Below are 18,663 nucleotides of genomic sequence, written 5' to 3' on the forward strand. Positions count from 1 at the left end.
GAGTTGTGTATGCGTATAAACTATTTTCATTGTATTCTTAATATTGATTTGGGTTATTATTTAGTTTTATTTTAGCCGTACAGATTTCTTTTGGCAAATCTTCTGAATTCAGTGTTTTGTAGTACTTTTCGATTTCCTTCCTGATTTCTTCCAACTTAAAATCGCAAAACGATGCATAATTAATTGAATATCCTATTTCAGGTGCTGGATGGCTTTATGATCATTGTCTCATCCACGGGAAAGATACTGTTCGTCACTCATACCGTGGAGACGTTACTCGGCTATCCTCAGGTAAGGCAGCACACAGTGAAAACCTAGCAAGAATCAGAAATTGTGTGAGGGAAGGATATTTTATTCTTGGCATCGCTGATAAAGGAACTTTATGTCTGTGCTGGGCTACTGAGGCTTGTGGGTAAGTAAATCTTCTGTTTTAGCTAAGAAGTCTGGATTAGGGTGTGCAGAAGCTGTCGACTTCAAAAGATTGTGTAGTATTTAGTCAAAATACGGCATTGTTTATACAAAAAATGCCTGTGACTTCCGTAGACCGTCACGTGGATTGGAAAATTATAATCGGCTACTTTTACTAATTGCAGGCGTGAACCTATGATATATTTTTCCCCCTCAATCGGAAGTTTGTTGAAACACATTTACACTTTATATGATTGAAATATAAAACAGCAGTACGCGAGTAGCTATTTGACACTCATTTGAAACATTAATATCGAGACATTTTGGACCTCACAGATATTTCTTTCAATCGGGAACTGCGCAGAAACCTCCGGTCACAATTTCGTAATCGGGTGACCACCATATCCTAGTATCTGACCTGCCTGAGCATAGTTCACGCCTGCTGTTACTGAAATATTTACGTTTGATTGGAATGCCTAGGCGAAGATGGCAGGATAACATAACAGTGTATCTTCGGGAAATATGGTTTAAGGGTTGAACTGGATTAATTTGGCTCAGGATTGGGGCCGATGGCGGGCTCTTGTGGACAAGGTTTTGAAGCATCTTTAGGGCTTGAAAATCATTTAGCATCGTTGGAAGTGATAAGTGTTAGTATAGGACTCGGTCTTTTCACGACAGTGTGCTTCTGGGTTGATGCGTCGTACATTCTTGTTGTATAATAACGTTTCACATCTTTGAGGTTGAGGTAACAGTCCAGGTACTCAACCTTCCTCGCATTGATTTCGTTGTTTGAGGTGGCAGAAACATTTAGAGAAGTGTTTCCCGATCCTGCCTCTTCTCGCTTTGTGTTAATTTTGTCTTTCTTTATCGTGAGTTCTTCACGAACAATATTTTTCTCAGTAATTTCTGTCTTCGACGTCTTTAATTACGAAATCTATAAGGAAACTGTATGAAATTGATAAACATTTTTCTTAGAATGACGATAAACTGGTTATCGTTTCTTTCACTTCTGAACCCTTGAAGCAAGGGCGCCTTTTTAGACCTGGGGTCACACTCGCCTTATTAAAGTTAATTTTAATATTAACCCATCTGCGTCTAGGTCCCCCCCCCCCCAGTTGGTCTCTTTGTGTCATATTTTTTGGACAAAAATTGTGTATGAATTTATTGTCTTACCCATTGTAAACCAAACTTCGCCCATTTAATATTTCATGAAATGTGCGGATTATGAAGCTCGTCATTATGCAGTTTTATTTATTTATTTATTTATTTATTTATAGTCTTTTGTTACTCCCTCACTCTGATTAAATATTCTCCTCAACACCTTGTTTCCAAACACCCTGGGTACGAGACCAATCTTCAGACTACACAACCCATGGGTACTATTATATTTCAGAACATTTTAGTCTATACGTTTCCAGCCAGGAGCCTGCGAGACAAAGGAGTGTTTAATCTAAATGGCAGCAAGCATTCCTTGAATTTAATCCTCTCTTAATGTATTCGTGAATGTAATTTTGATTTGTTGCTGTCATTTCCAAGTGACACAATACAAGCCATGGATGGAGGCCTTCAGTAGAAGTATGCGTTGCCTCGTGAAGCGTGTGGAAACGAAGGGGAACCTGACCTACCTACCTTACCTAGGAAATGCAGTGTTATTGCAGTTCCCAGTAGTCAGACGAATCTGACCTAGTTCCGTAGCCAACATCCATCACCTGGTATCGATTACTTTCCTCTCCTCATCCTTCCACAGGGAACAGCAATTTGAGCGTCTCGTGTTTTATCGGTAATATTATGAATATACTCTTCTAGGGCAAGAAAGTCGGTAATAGCTATTTATTTGTTTTATAATGGAAGATATGTTTGTAATACCATATCTGAGTGCTTTATGTGCTTTTCCATTCTGATAACGTCCATTAGTCCGTGTGTCCGTGTCTCCCCAATAAATTGACCCATGAATCTAGGTGTTAGTTAACATCATACCTCCAGTTTGTCTTAAAGGGTTGATAAGATAGTGTAGTTGCGTCATATTGTGACTTATTAATTAAAATTAATTATTTGGTTTTCCGTCAAATCACAATGTATTTAAAATATGATAATTAAAATAATTAAAATATCATTCTGTGTTCCATATCGAATAATCGATTTACAATTGGAACAGTTACAACATGTTTCGGTTTTATTAAACCATCATCAGGTGTAAAATTATATTAAATTTAAAACTCAATTACAATTTTTTACAATTTTTTCTTTCTTTCGTAGTGTAGTTTTTTTGGAGGTCGTGTCCAGATATTTTCATATAATGGATCAACTTTATTGTTGAGTTAATCTCCTCATATATACCGGTAAGGACTGAGGAGATCCAAGTCTTGGGCTTGAGGTCACGAAGGAGGAAAGCAGTTCGCTAAATCTCTGGCGAAAACCCACAATTGTACAAATTTTCCGCTGTTGCTACTTCGCTCCCTCCTGGTGCTCGCTTGTTGGTGGCGGCAGTCTCCCGTGGTAAGCAATCAAGGTCTGTGGTCTCTTCAAGAAAAGCGCACATGTGCCTTACAAAGTCACGTAATCGCTTATTACAGAATTAAGATGATTGCCTCGTGGAAGGTTACTCAGATACTGTGAAGAAGGAGGCACTTTCTGCAGAATTTGAAATAGCGTACTTCGAGTTTCAAGTTCATGGCCTTGAGGCAGGTTGATGATACCTTGGGATTAAATTAACATTGAATAATAGTGATCGGTCGTACTAATAATTAAGTCTTTGGTGTAGAAGTTCAACACAGCTGATAACCAAAGACTTCAATAGGCGTTATCCTGGCAGATAATTTCGTCAACTTCCGATACGCATAGCCGTTCTCTCCGTGATCCGTCTTAATATTATACTCTCATCTGCACGGACTTCTGATTGTGCGTTTTCCAGAAGGTTTCACTAACAAAATGTTGTATGCCCCCAATATTTTACTATAGTGTTAATACTAGGTACGTGCGTAGGTCATAAATCCGTCGTTATGTAGAAGTAACATCGTGTAGTGTGGTATAAATCTACTAACGTTTCAGAGGTCCTTGCTGCCTCCATCATCAGGGCGAAGACAGCCATCTGAGAAAATAGTAAACTGTACAAATAAAGCTCATATCATACATTTAGAAGAATATTTGAACAGAGTTAGACATAAATGGGAAAGGTGGGGTTAGAAAAGTGTAACAGATAATAATATTCAGCTCTCATTAAATTTAAAATAATGGTGTATATTTGGAAGAGACAGTACGCCGAAAAACAACTGTTAAGCTGCGTGTTGTCTCACAGCAACTCTTTTCCTAAGCATTTTGTTTCCAGCCGCCTGTAATTTATGGTCGTGATACAGATAATGACGACGATTATAATGATAGTGAGTGTATAAAGGCGGAAGGTCGGAGTTCGATTCCCAACTCTGCCGACCACGAGGCCAATCCATTCTCTTTTTTCCATTGTGTATACCAGTCTCCTTCCTTGCGAATAAAGCGATCGGAACGTGAAGTTGAACACTCCCTTTTTTTTAGAATCCTTGCTCACAGCAGGCAAGGAATGAAAAAATTACACTGAAGATGGAGGTGTGACCGTCATGACCACAGTCCAGATATTGACCGACGTAGAGAACCTCAAGTCGCTGTTTAAGCTAATGTTTGTAACTTTTTAAGTGTTCGTAACAGATGTCTGTCCTATGAAATAAATATTAGTAATATTTTGAAGATGTCTGTCTTCAGACTCACCGCCGTGAAAACCTGAAATCCTGCATAATAATGTCTTCTTGGGCGTGTTCCGAACAACATTTTAAAAGAGCATTTTTTATAATTTCTTCCATCAGTCCCTCCGCAAGAAACGGTGCCTGGACAAGCCTGATTTAGTTTAAATTCGGTATTTAATTTTTGTGATGTCATTATCAGCTGCCTAATTGACGTATTTTTGGCGAATCCTGTTATATGAATATTATCGCACACACATACATACGCAGTTTAAGTGGCTTTAATTCTTCTTAAGATGCTCTTTACATGAGGATGTGACTACATTTTGGGCGTATCTGGGCTGTCTACCTCAGAGACTTTAACCCTTTCACGGACAATTCTCATCTAAACGGTATCTTTAAACGCGGTTCGTACCTTAAAATAAAAAAAAAACTCACCGCCATCACAAATGTGCCCAAATTATTTTATGATCTTTATAAGTTATGTGCTTTTATGTACATTTTTCTACTTCTGTATATTTTTTTTGACAAATGGCCGGCGAATGACAAATCTGTGGTAGGCAGACCCCACATTGTATACAGCATTTTCCACTCTTCTCTGTAAGCTCAGGTTGTCCATCTCTCTCTCTCGTCCTTCGTCATGTAGGACCCCATTTTTTTTTTCCCAGAATGTCGACAGATGCTAACTGGCAACCAGTTTGAATTTCACGCATTTCACAATTCTGATTTGTATTTCCAGTGATTCAGTTGATGCAATGTAATTTTATACCTTCCCTCGTTTTGTTATGAGAGGTCTGAAATTAAAAGAGATTAAACTGTCGTTTCAGGTCCAATCTTTACGCGATAAGAGGGAACGTAGCACTGTGGATGGATTTAAATTCAACCATATTTGTATAAACCATACTAAAGCCTGATTATATAGAATTTGAGACTTTCGCGGCGAGTACAATGAATAAAACCCTGAAGATGGGGGCAGCGTTTGTTCCCGAAACGTCGGTTTACTACGGTAACCAGTTAACGCGGCTGATTATTCATACTAAAAATGCCTTTAATAAAATCAGTTGCAGTGCCCGTCGTTAGAATAGTGTGCGTTAGCACTTGTACTTATCTTTTCTTGTGATTGAGATAGTACAATGTACATCGGAGCTGATTCGGCTTCCTCTCTTTACGTAATTCTTTCTTGTTCTTTTAACGGCATTATTTAATATTTCTCTAGCTACGTAATTGATTGTAAATGATGACTTGGGAAAGATTTGAAAGTAATCAGTTGTGGCTTGTTCTGTGTTAATCTTCTCTCCTTGAACTTTATTGAGAAGGGGTGATAATACACGCGAAACCTCATTCGTTGAGGCTTGAAGTTCTGGCAGCTGTGAAGATGTTCAGAGTTCCGAAGATGGAGGCAGTATGTTCCTTCCGAAACGTTGGTATCCAGCAAGAGATCCGCACGGATTCACATCCGATACCACCATCCGCATTCTCGTTCAGGATTGTCTGTCTTCGGAACTGGTGTCTTCCCGACTATGAAACAGGAGTTCTTACGACTCAGATGCAGTTTCGTTTTATTTCGTCTTTATTGTCTTAAGTGCATAGAGGAAAGATTCATACGCGGTTATGGAGCGTCTCATTTTAGTCGGCGACCCTGAATGAAATCGTTGAGTAGCAATGCAAATTTCTCCTGGGGGCGCTGTAGCCTCGTGGGGGTACCAACTCCATGGCAACGATAGCGTAGAGGACGAGACTTGTCTTCTGTCTAGCTCTAGCTCAGTACAGCACGTGTGAGTCTGGTACAAACTTCATCAAAATAGAATAACAAAGGGCTTCCAGTGTAAGCTGCCCCGCTGCTATACAATACTGACTGTTTTCATACATCTGTTATCATCAACTGATTGATATTGGGCTATTTAACGACACTGCTTCAACTGTAGAACAGTGTCGAAAACGTGAGATACTGGGTTTTCACGGTACCGATTATAAAGATGACTCTTCTGGGATGTTGAGCCGTGTAGTCTGCTAAAAGTTTAATCGACGTTTCAGAGGTATTGGCTGCTTACGTCGTCACTGCGATGTAATTTATGACTCAGGTGCAGAATAATACATTTTGCGCGATTAATATTGTAGCACTAGGTTTGTGGGGTTGTATTGGAACGTATTTTGAGAATAATTTATTTAATATAGAATTTCATTACACCTTCCACTCTTGGTTTATTCAGAAGTTTAAATTTTAAGATACTGCGGTCTGACCTAGGTCACTTTAAATCAAGTATTTGCGCTCACTTTGTTTCTAGTTAGTGCTACTGCTGTGAACGAACTGATAAAATGGCATTTTGCCTTGCTTTCATTGCATTTATTTTTGTAAGGACCAGAGCATGTTAAAATATATCTGGTAGATAATGCCAAGAATCGCCCGACTTCACGTGCGTTTTATCAAGAGCTTCAGTTGTGGGCAGACAGCAGGAGGTCTCGCCCACATCTTTTACAGCTCATTGCTTCGGTTTCATTGTTAAATTCCAATTGTTATCGTTGGGGCGAGAATTAATTTTATTCGTATTCCGGAATGAGAAGATTCCAGCCTACGCGACTTGAATCGCGGTTTCTAGTCAGCGCAGCCGTGAAGTGAACTTCCGCGTTATGGGTCTGTCCCACGTATTTGGCGGGAGGGTCGTCTAACTTTTCATCCCGAGACCGCCCTTGTAAAAAAAAAAACTCATTGTATCCGTTATGTTTGTCCATTCATTCATCTGTCCAAGTGACTCCCCTGTAAATAACTAACTTCAGTATGCTGAGTATTCGTTTGAAAGTTAATAGTTGTTTAGATAATTAAACGGTATATTTATTTTATGGAACCCTAAGGTACATTTCCATTTTTGAGAAAATCAGCCACTGTATGTTAACATAAGCCATTTTAATACCTTCCGCACTTTCACTCCTAATTATTTAAGATCCATCTTAATATTATCCTCCCATGTATTCCATTGTGTCCTTCGTGAACTTTTAGTATGTCGTTTTACAGATACGTGCTACATGCTCCACAAGTTTTATTCGTGATGTAATTATGTGAAAACTTTTAGGCGATAAGTGGAAGTTATGAAGTTCGTAGTGACGTCATTTCAACTTGTTCTGGTTCAGATATCATGAACTGAATATGGAATGGTCAGTAAAGGAGGCGCTGTTCTCAGGAAATTTACTACGCCTGTATTATAGGTGCAGAGAAGGGTAGGTATGAACTCGGGTCTTCGGACTGACTGTTGTGTGTGCTACTCTAGGTCGCACTGGGTTTGTTGCACGATGGAATGAGATTTTATTTCGGGCGGTTGTTGAATTTGCAGTCCCAAAGAACAGAAATATACAGTCTTCATTATAAAAGTTCTTAAATCGTGACAGCATAATGAATATGTGGAAGAGAACGGGTTGGTGTTATCTGCATCGAGGGCAACTATTCTGAATAAAGCTTTCGTTGTCGAGTAGCTTGAATAGTAATTGAAGTCATCTTAACAGATATATCCAAGGACGAAAAGCGGATGATCGGAAGGGTCGAGGTTGGCCTTCGTCTCGATTTCCTCCTTGTAATTATGAAGACAAGTGCTGCTTCGTACACAACAGGCGATTTGCTGCTAGCTGTGTCGTGTTTGCTATTTTGAATGCTATCTACAGGGTTAACATGGGAAAATTAATGACTGGTCATTTCGTCTCCTGGGTAGTAGACGGAGGAGGTAGATCTTTAATCCAGTATCATCTATTTTTAAATTATCTCTCTTTCCTCATTTGTACGTTGAGTTTTTTTCTGTCATTCCTTCTCTTGTTTTCGTACGGATATTAATAATCACAAGACTTATTAAAATCAAGCGCTCTGTTTCCATTATCATTCCTCTCCGTCTTTACTATCTTTTTTATTCTTTTCTTACTAACTTTCCAAACATTTCAGGGCCAATCTCGTTTTAATATCAGCGGACAATTTCTAAGACTGGGGCACTGTTTTCTGTTGCATGAAATAGGATTATCGTGAAGACATCTTCCATACCTCTTCTGCGCCTGGCTCTCTTTACGTCAGGCGTTCGACGGATGATAGGTTAGTCACTATTTCGTCTCGTTATAATAATTTGGACTTTCTACTGCATTTGAAATTGTGGCGGGGTGATTTATAAACCACGAATAATACAATATGGAGTCGAGGTGGAGGGGCGGTAGCTGGAAAGAAGATGGCGCGCTGCCATGGCGACCGCCTGGTACATTCCCCGCTTGTGGTACAGGGCGTGAATTCCTGTATCACACCTAAGCCAAGACGAATTGCATTAGACAGCGGTGTAATTCGCGTTGTTATGCTGTTTCGTGAAAAACGCTGAGTTTTGGGTGCCCTGAAAATTTCATCGTGTTTCGTATGTGTTTTTAGTAAGTACCACCACGAAGTTTTCGTGAGGGTGGATATTTAGTTCCACGCACTCTTGGCCTGAGGCGGTCAGCTTTCCACCCCGATCTCATTGTTAGTGGGTCGCCCCCCCCCCCCAAAAAAAAAGTCGGTCTGGACTTTGTGGCAAAAAGTTCCGGTCGTCCGTCCCGCAGCCAGAAACTTTGAGTAAACTACAAATTAAAAATCTTGTTCAGTCGAACAGAAGAAATAGTGATCAGTCAGTCAGAAAGCTAGTGGCGTAATAATAAAAGCAATGCGTGCCACTTAATCACGTGGTGAGTAATGGTTCAGGTTCTCGAAACAGACTTTTCATTTCTTCTGCTAGCTACATGGACGTAACACTGTTTTCCCCTCAATATGCCCATTATTATCGCCTCTCCCGTTTCACGACATTCAGCGAAGTCTTGGCTTTCCTTTGAGGCATTTATTTAAGCTACCCGCGGTACGATTTGTTAGAGAGGGTACCGGACTCGAGGCACTTGAATTTTGGTAATGGCGTACTCGAAAAATCACATTGCTCTTTCAGCTCTAAGTACAGTAAAACCTCTCTAAGTTGGACACTTGTGGTTCCACGAAAATGTGTCCAACTTACAGAGGTGTCCAAGATAGAGGGAAAGAGAAATATCAGATTGTGGTCTAATGACAATATAGTCTATTTACTTACATACACTAACTGCTGTAGGCTTACTTAAATTAAGAATTAATGACAATAGTATTAATAATAATCTTTTGAAGCCCACTCCCATGCATTGCACATTACACCCCGGCCTCAATAACATTTTCTAAAGTTAATTCCACTAATTTTCGCTTCCCCATCGCAAAAACAAAAATTCCATTTCTGTTAACACAGTCTGAACTCAAACGCAAGCTCAGTACTGATGGAGTTAAAGCTGTGTCTTCTGCGATACTGTAGTCCAGTTAAGGGTTCAGCAAAAGAATAGTTAAACACGTGCAATGCATTCCAATGCTGGGTTCAATGTCCATAAGACAATCCTCTAGAGAGGAGGCATTCATCAGTCAGAAATTCAAAATAACAAAATATGTAACTGAAAAACTTTCCCTGAAAAGCATCGAAGTTAAGTGCATGAACCTGTCCAACTTACAACAAAAGAGGTGTTCAAGTTCCAGGATAAAGGGGTGTCCAAGATATAGGGTATTGTGGACATGTAAAATTATAGGATATTTGCCGGTTCCAATTAAAAGTGTCCAATATAAAGGGGTGTCCAGGATATAGGGGTGTCCAACTAGAGGGGTTTTACTGTACAAGCAATCAGAAATAAGTGCATTTTTATTAATTTAGGATTTTCTGAAGATAGAGATGGCGGAAATATTGAGGAAAATAAGTTGCTTCTCACCTCCTCCAATTCCTTCAGCGTGTCGCGTAACTAAACGTTTGGTGCCACACAATCACGAGTCTTATTTCCGCGTAGCTGCGATCTCAGTAAGGGCGAGAAAGAGGGCATGAAGACAAAGTTGCCTGCATTCCATACCTCGGCAGTAGATGTAGTAGTGGCCTGTCAGCTTGATGATGGTGCCGGTTTGCTCTTGGTGGGATGACTGGACGTGTGCCGTTTTTGAACAGAAACCACTTGGTCGTGTCGGAAACCGAACTCTGGCCATCAATCCCGTGGCCAATCACTAACACGTTGCTGTTCTTTTTAAATTCGCTGCATCCTACCGCTGCCAGACCACTTATTATGTCTTCCTTTTTGTTTCTTCCCTTGTTATTTTCTATTTGTCTCTTATGCATTACGTATCAGTAGACGAAGCTCGGCAGGGGGGCATCTTATTTTACTGCGTTCTGTTTTCGTTAGATGCAGCAGATGATTAACGACTGGGCTGTCAAAAACTACAGCGACCAATTTTTCTCCTGTATGCAGTTGTCTGCATCCCAATTCAGGTCTGAGATACTTCGTTCCATCCCATGTGCCTCGCTGTGCACATAATTATACCTGCATTTGGCTTGGCAGGTAAGATATCATGTCTCCCTCTGCGATGTAATTGCATCAGACTTGACTAAATACGACAGTATAACTCGAAGGTCAACACCACTAATGCCAAAGTCCGCCATTGGACACGATCCTGAGTCAGTTCCAACCTCACGTCATATAAGTCTCGGTTCGCCGCTCCCGAAGAAGTTTCCCCCGCGAAAATTTTGTGTGTGTGTGCATTTCCACCCCCCGAGTTACATCGATATTTCCTCAAGTACTTTAATTGTTCTAATCAGCGGACGTGTGGATAAAAGATTTTTAAGGAGGCGACCGTGACCTTGTCTTTTGTACGAGGTGCGATCGGAAAGTTTCAAGACTGTGTCAATAGAGGGCGAACCGGATGTAGTACGAGCTTCTGCCGCCAGGGGGTGCGGCCTACATTCATAGTGAATCAGTGTGCCAGCCGGCATCATCGAATTAGCATTTGTTTCTTAGTTACGGGTGTTTTGGTAGTGCATTACACCGACCCTCCTGCGATTTCGGAATGGCGTGTGCATCAAATTTTACCAAAGACTCGCCAAAACGGCTACGGAAACCTATGAAATGCTAAAGCAAGCATTTGGGGAGTCCGCAATGGGTCGTGCACAAACTTTTGTGTGGCATTCACGTTTTAAAAATGGCCGAACCTCTGTCGATGATGACGAGCGTTCTGGACGACCATCTTCGAGCACAACGCCCGAAAATGTTACGAAGATTCGGCAGGCCATTCACGAAGATCGACGTCGTACCATCAACGACTTGTGCGACATTGTTGGGATAGGCTATGGGACCTGTCAGCTGATTCTAAAGGAAGAACTCCACATGCGACGCATCATGACAACGCGCCAGCGCACACCGCCCTCAAAGTTCGGCAGTTTTTGGCCTCAAACACCATGGCCGTCATCCCGCACCCTCCTTATTCGCCGTGTGACTTCTTCCTCTTCCCAAAGATGAAAATTCAGCTAAAGGGAAGGAGATTTGAGATGATAGAAGAGATTCAGGCAGAATCGCAGATGGTGCTTGACAGGCTGACAGAGAAAGATTTCCAGGGATGCTTCCAGGCTTGGCAGCGGCGCTGGGATCGTTGTGTTCACTCCCAGGAAAACTACTTCGAGGGTGATGGATGAATTTAATGCCTGAGATAAGTGTACGAGTTTTTATAGGCGCAGTCTTGGAACTTTCCGATCGCACCTCGTATACCAGGAGACTTTTAAATCACGACGTAACTCAGCCACAGCGCCAGCTCCCGTATAGAGAGGGTAAGACGGGAGACATAATCACTTTACCAGGACGTTTGATTTCGAATCTTTAGTGCCGACGTTGTGAGTGAAGATGCGACTTTGCGAAAATGGACAAATGAAATTTGAAATTCCATGGTTTAGGGTGTCTCAAAAAGCTGTTACTTACTCATCTCGTCAAGAAATGTCTTGCTTTTATCTATTCGTCGCCGCGTTAACAAAAGCTTGCCGCTGATTCCTTTCCCGAGTTTCTTTAATTCACTCCACACCTTCACATCGCATTCCTCCAATCATGGTCTCTCATGTGTTTGTTCTCTTTCCTTGAGGTTTCCGGCTAAGGTTTTGTGTTCCCATTTCCATGCGTACGAGGTGCGATCGAAAGGTTTCCAGACTGCGCGTATAAAAACCCCTACACTTATCTCAGGTATTAAATTCATCCATCACCCTCGAAGTAGTTCCCCTGGGAGTGAACACAACGATCCCAGCGCCGCTGCCAAGCCTGGAAGCATCCCTGGAAATCTTTCTTTGTCAGCCTGTCAAGCACCATCTGCGATTCTGCCTGAATCTCTTCTATCGTCTCAAATCTCTTTCCCTTTAGATGAATTTTCATCTTTGGGAAGAGGAAGAAGTCACACGGAGCTTAGAAAGGAAGTTGGGGTCGGTTCTTGCAAGATCTTTGAGCTCCTGACAAACGAGAAGTCGATTCTGCTTCTGGTCCTCAGACAGGATGCGTCGCATGTGGAGTTCTTCCTTTAGAATCAGCTGACAGGTCCCATAGCCTATCCCAACAATGTCTCACAAGTCGTTGATGGTACGACGTCGATCTTCGTGAATGGCCTGCCGAATCTTCGTAACATTTTCGGGCGTTGTGCTCGAAGATGGTCGTCCAGAACGCTCGTCATCATCGACAGAGGTTCGGCCATTTTTAAAACGTGAATGCCACACAAACGTTTGTGCACGACCCATTGCGGACTCCCCAAATGCTTACTTTAGCATTTCATAGGTTTCCGTAGCCGTTTTGGCGAGTCTTTGGCAAAATTTGATGCACACGCCATTCCGAAATCGCAGGAGGGTCGGTGTAATGCACTACCAAAACGCCCGTAACTAAGAAACAAATGCTAATTCGATGATGCCGGCTGGCACACTGATTCACTATGAATGTAGGCCGCACCCCCTAGCGGCAGACGCTCGTACTACATCCGGTTCGCCCTCTATTGACACAGTCTTGAAACTTTCCGATCGCACCTCGTATGTTCCCCCTGTCTCATTATTACTATTATTGATACAGCTACTGTAACACGAGAAGGATACTCATTATGAAATCTCCATCTTTCGTTTTATCTCCCTTAGGCCTAAAATATTTTGCCCTAAAACATTCACATCCTCCGAAAGCTGAATACTGTAATGTTGCCTTCGGCTCTTACGCATAGCATCAGTCGTGCAAAATGTCTTCACGTTCTGTGAAATGTAGCTGAAATAAACGGCTGTCGTCCTTGAAAGGTATATACTTATGGTAACATTACAAAACTTTTAATGGTTGACAACGGAAACGTTTAATTTTGGTTATTTTTAATCGAGGTCATTAAGTTGCGGTCCTGCTACGAGCTTTAAAAAAAAGGTAAGCTTAACACTTTGATATTTTGTGTGAAGTTCATAAATTGAACGTAGAATTAAGATGTGTTTTTGCCGTGTAGGTTATTCCAGTGTGACGTGTCTGACATTACTGACCGGACTTAAGTTAAATTTAATTTTATGTACATCCACAGAAATTATTTGAGAGATTTTAATTTTGATCCGTATAAGCTCCTACTGCGTATTAAAAAGTTTATAAATACTGCTCTTTGAACAGAAAGTTGTACAGAACGTGTAATAGGAATAGCTTTTACTGAAGACTATACAACATAAATTTGAAATGCGGTATCTTTCGATTTGATGTATATTTAACGAAATACAAGAGAAAGTAATGCCACATTTTGTGAAATGCGTTTTAAATAATAAGTACCGAACAACAGGGTAATACATATCTGGAATAAATAAACCCTGAGATCAGTGATTTACACAAATAATGTGTTGAGGTAATGTGTATTATTCAGTTTGTGTAATGCCGTTGAATTTCCTTTTGATATACGCGTTATTGTAGTTTTATTCAAATTCTTATTTTTATATTTACAGGAGATGGATATATATTTAGTTATTAAGTTATTTCTCGACGCTTTCTTAACTGCATGGTTCGTGATTAATTGTAAAGGTGAAGAAAATGTTGTCTGATGCGTAATTCTCAGGCTACCGTACAGCTGGTACGTATTACCGCTCTGAAAGAATACTGCAATCTGTAAGACTTGAGGTTCTCACAGCGGTGAGTATGAAGATTTCCGTCTTCTGGGTTGTTGCGCTGTGTAGACTGGTCGATGTTTACCAACGTTTCAGAGGTCATACTGCCTCCGTCATCAGAGTGTGAAGATTTCTGTCTTCTGGGTTGTTTCGCTGTGTAGTCTGGTCGATGCTAACCAACGTTTCAGAGGTCTTACTGCCTCCGTCATCAGGGCGATGAGTATGAAGATTTCTGTCTTCTGGGTTGTTGCGCTGTGTAGTCTGGTTGATGTTAACCAACGTTTCAGAGGTCATACTGCCTCCGTCATCAGGGTGATGAATATGCCAATAGGGTGTGAGGTGCTAGGTTTATAGGCCGGAAAGTGAAAGGTGCAATCCATTCGAAGTTAAATGAAGTAGAATTTACTGCAAATACCGGTTGATTTGTATAGTTGAGAAAGATGATTTATAAACACCAGTCACCCACTGTAAATGCCTCTTATCTACAGGCTGTCTACGACTTGAGTATCCATTCGTTTGGTTGAGTAGAATTTGAATGGTTCTGATCTGTGTTCTGTTGAGCTGTCATTTGTGAATTTTTGTCTTACGTACGTTTCGTAACATGTAAATAATTTGTTTCTTGCCATTACATTATAAAGAGTCCTATGAATGTTTAAAATTGGCTTTGGGCCATATAAAAGTTGAAAGAACATGGACTATTTTGTGACACTTTAGATTGTTATAAAAAGTGGCTTGACTTGTTATTAAATGTCCCATGGCTGTTCGGGTTTTGGGCCGGATGGGGGCAGGTCGTTGTACCCCCACAAACGAAAGTTATTATTCCTTTGTTTCGCTGGTTCTTTACCTAATAAATATGAAGTCGATGGGATGGTTGAATGACGTCACAGAAAATTATACATTTGTCTTCCAAATGTCATTCTGTGTCGTCTCAGATATTTATGCTTTACACCGCCTTGTAGTGTGTTGGTCTGAAGAAAGCAGCGTGCTGAGGAGAATGCAACTATGGAACCTGACTTGCTCTCTGTAACCCATTCTGGTCTCTGATCTAATACTCTCTGTTATTGAGATTAGGAAAATCCGTTTTGTGTTCATTGAACACTGGCCACGGGTGAAATGTAGAAGTGTACTCATCAGTATTGAAATATTATCGTTGTTTTGTTGTGTTTTGTTGCAGTTTTAGCATTTAAGGCTAGTGAAGTATGCAAAATCATTTTAATAGGTCAGCAATGTTATAATGGCTGAAAACTAGATTGTTAAGAGACTTTCTGACTCTGACAAAGCTCACGTCAACATTAATGAATTGTTAATTATTGAAGTAAAAAGCTTGAAAGACTTTCCAACACTGCCTCAGGAAATGTTGGAAATTGTAGAGTGCGGTCGAATTTGTATAAAGGTACTGGAAACGACGGACATTTTAAAGCATGGCGACGTCATTTGTTTACTCTGTATTGTTGTGTTGGTATACTGGCTTCAACAATCCCCTTCCGTTATTACTCATAGTATTTTAATAGACAATACGTCTTTATCGAATAATATATCAAAGATTGGCAAGGGTGGAATTGGACGTAGAAAGTTGACTGACCAAGAACATCAGACCTTTGAACAGCGACGTAAAGAAGTAGAATATCAGATAGGGACAGCGCTCCGGAAGGAGCGCGTTGCTCTAGTAAACTAAAGTTTCCAAATTTCTTTGTTTCTTGTATTTCAGAGTTACTTGATGGGGCAGTCAATGCATTCCATCATCTGCCGTGAAGATCACGATGTGCTGGACAAGAACTTAACACCTGACTTGGATCTCATGGCAGCCGAACATGGTGTTTCTGGTACGTTCATTGTTTTGTTTCGTGTTCCATTCCTATAATGTTTGCCTCCTGGAAGTACGTGTTTTGTGCCCTTCGACCGAAGAACGCGTTAGGTCTTCCCAGAGGTACACACTTTGCCATTCATTCATCCATTACAGACCCTGTTGACAGAACAGTCTGATAGCGAGCTAGTTCATTTATTGACAGTGCGATAGATATACACATTTATTTCCTGACATGTCAGACTGAGATAAACTGGAGATAATCTGTAATAAACTAGATATCTCTTACAGTCGATAATTGTTTCTTAATTTTCTCCGGCAAAGACGTGTTTACAAATATTGTCTTTTGTTGATTAGGTCAATTGTCACTTGGTGAGGACAGCAGCAGTTCAGGGGACACCTCCAGTTCATCATCACAGAGTGCTATGTCACCCCAACAGCAGCCCGTGTCATCTGCCCCCTCGTTGCAAGACATCACAGGCCCCATTCCGTCTTTGTATCAGCAGCGCCGGTCCTTCTATCTGCGGATGATTCAGAAAGCTGTTTCTCGTAGTGAGCTCACCCAGTATGAGTTGGTCCATGTGCTGGGGTTCCTCAGCGTACCACAGCGACCGACACCCGGGCCTTCCACACCCTCTCGCACTCGCAACCGTTCGCGTGGTATTATTTTTTATATTATTATTCTTAGTAGTAATAGTAGTACTACTGTAATCATTATCTTTCCTTTCAGACTCAAGACTTCTTAATAATAAAACATTGTTGACGTTGTATGCATTTTCTTCAAGTCTTTGTTGCATTTCGATGACAGAAATAGAAATTATATCATTACTAATGCATACAGAAACCTTCATATTTATGCATTGCAGGATTGAAGCATCTGACTGTTACGATGTATCGAGAAATAATATCGTGACCTGCACAGTTTTAGGTTCAGTGTCTGAAAGTTTGTCTTTGTTGTAGCTGACAAATTAAATTTGCTGTTTTTATTGTATCTTGATATCTCTGTGAACCAAGGGCATGTATTTTGTCTTTTACGTGAACTGACAGATGTTTCATTTAATATGAGCCCGCTGCACCCAAAAAAATCTATTTCTTGCAGTTCATTACAGAACGTGTGCCAGGCATGTAATAGGGTGTTTAGTAACTAATGTGTTCAGTTACGTCGTTACTTCTGGGTATCACTTTTACCTGTCCTACATACGGTGCCCTTCATACAAGACCTTTGTAGTTGAAGATATTTTTAGCGTCCTTTAACGTGCGTCTGTAGTACTGACGAGCGGACATTTCCCCTTTCTGTCTCAGGCTTGTTGTAGGGCATAGCTGTCTCAAATGTTTTATTCCAGTGAATAGATTATTCTTTACGCATTCCTTTTTTTTTGGGGGGGGGGGGAGAGAGAAACTAAATATTCTTTTTTTTTCCCTCCATCTTTTAGCCACAAATTGTTGTCAGATATATTTGTATATGAGACGAGTTAACAGTGTAATTTGTGCCTATGCATTTTAATTTTTTTTTAATTATTTCGTTTAATATCACGCAGTGTGCATTGGAACTTCTTGGTGCTTTGAATTTCAGGTGTAATCTGAACATCAATATACAGACTCCAATCTGTCCGATTTAAGAACCTCCGTGTAACATTTCTTTGCTGTTTTTGTGTTGAGTTGTTAGCACTGCCCCTCAGCTCCCTAGGTTGAGTACCAGCGTTTATTCGCTGTAAAGAACTCTTTGTAAGAAATATTCGCACTTATTGTTCGAAACAGAATATGTGATTTCTCTTACCCCCCCCCCCCCCCCTCAAAATTCCCGATAGGACCGTGGCTCCGTGTTTTTAGCGCCCACAGGAACGTAACTGCGCGGTTTACAAAGGATGGTCGTGTGTTTATTTCAGTAAGACGATAACTAATGAGTCATCTGGGTTAAGGATATGAAAATAGAATGAAGACGGAGCTTAAACGCACCTAGAAGTTGTGTACGAACTACGGTTTTATATTGTAAGATTTACAAACATTATGATCGTGTAAACAGTTGAGGTTATGGTTTCACGTAATCGGAGTAACACTAGTGGAAATTACGCACAGAAATGACTCCATAATTTGTATAATTATTACTTTATGTAGATTGAAACAGGAAAGAGACAAACCGTTTGTAAAACTTCACGTAGTAACATTTGTAGCCAGAGCCGTGCCACGGCAGTGGTAATATTGCAGACTGGGGTCTTCTTTACGTCTGTCATGTGGCAGGTGAGTTTCTTGCAACCTTGGCTAGTTCGCTGGCCGACCATAGTGCAAAGAACTGGACGTAAATGAAGGCCAGTGTGTTAAGATATATAAAACTCGTTGATGATACATTTACATGCATGTGTTCATCCCTGCCTGCTTTCTTAGCGAACAATTATGGGTCCGTCCGTGCGTGTGTGCTGTTTCACTTGTTTTCCTAGGAGGTAGGTAGGTGCATTGTTGTGATCCCGTTCTTAGAACACATTGTTGCGGATCAGTGGGAATTGATTTTATTGTTGGAAAAGGCTGTTGCGTAATAATGGCCTAGGATTACGGTGTATAAGTGACCTAAAAACTTTGTTGAGCTCGTTGTTATTCATCAGTGACATCTGATGACAGTACAGCAATAACATTCCAGATTTGGCGTGAAGAATGCGCTTGGAATGTTATTGTACTCCAGAAAGAACACTTTCCAATCTTGTTTAAAGAAACAACACTGTTTTACATCGGTATAATACTGCATAGGGACGATGTATTGTTAATTCTATTCAGTTGTCGCGTATTCAAAATAATGATTGATATG

The 18,663-nt window shown here is 40.7% G+C and overlaps 1 protein-coding gene across 4 annotated transcripts in view; it reads left to right on the forward strand.

The window, feature by feature from the left end:
* The window catches only part of LOC110836325 (uncharacterized), a 214,051-nt gene that overhangs the window by 174,608 nt on the left and 20,780 nt on the right, over nucleotides 1-18,663 (forward strand). For 3 of the 4 annotated variants that reach the window (XM_087346680.1, XM_087346682.1, XM_087346683.1), the window contains 3 exons: nucleotides 202-291; nucleotides 15,771-15,885; nucleotides 16,224-16,526. In XM_087346680.1, coding sequence (XP_087202806.1) covers nucleotides 202-291; nucleotides 15,771-15,885; nucleotides 16,224-16,526 — 508 coding nt within the window. The remainder of the gene's footprint in view (nucleotides 1-201; nucleotides 292-15,770; nucleotides 15,886-16,223; nucleotides 16,527-18,663) is intronic. The other variant, XM_087346681.1, reaches the window with a different exon arrangement.

The sequence above is a fragment of the Zootermopsis nevadensis genome, unplaced genomic scaffold (genome assembly GCF_977971745.1).
Source record: "Zootermopsis nevadensis isolate Lab colony 2312 unplaced genomic scaffold, Znev_1.0 Znev_ptg000010l, whole genome shotgun sequence".
Taxonomy (NCBI): domain Eukaryota; kingdom Metazoa; phylum Arthropoda; class Insecta; order Blattodea; family Termopsidae; genus Zootermopsis; species Zootermopsis nevadensis.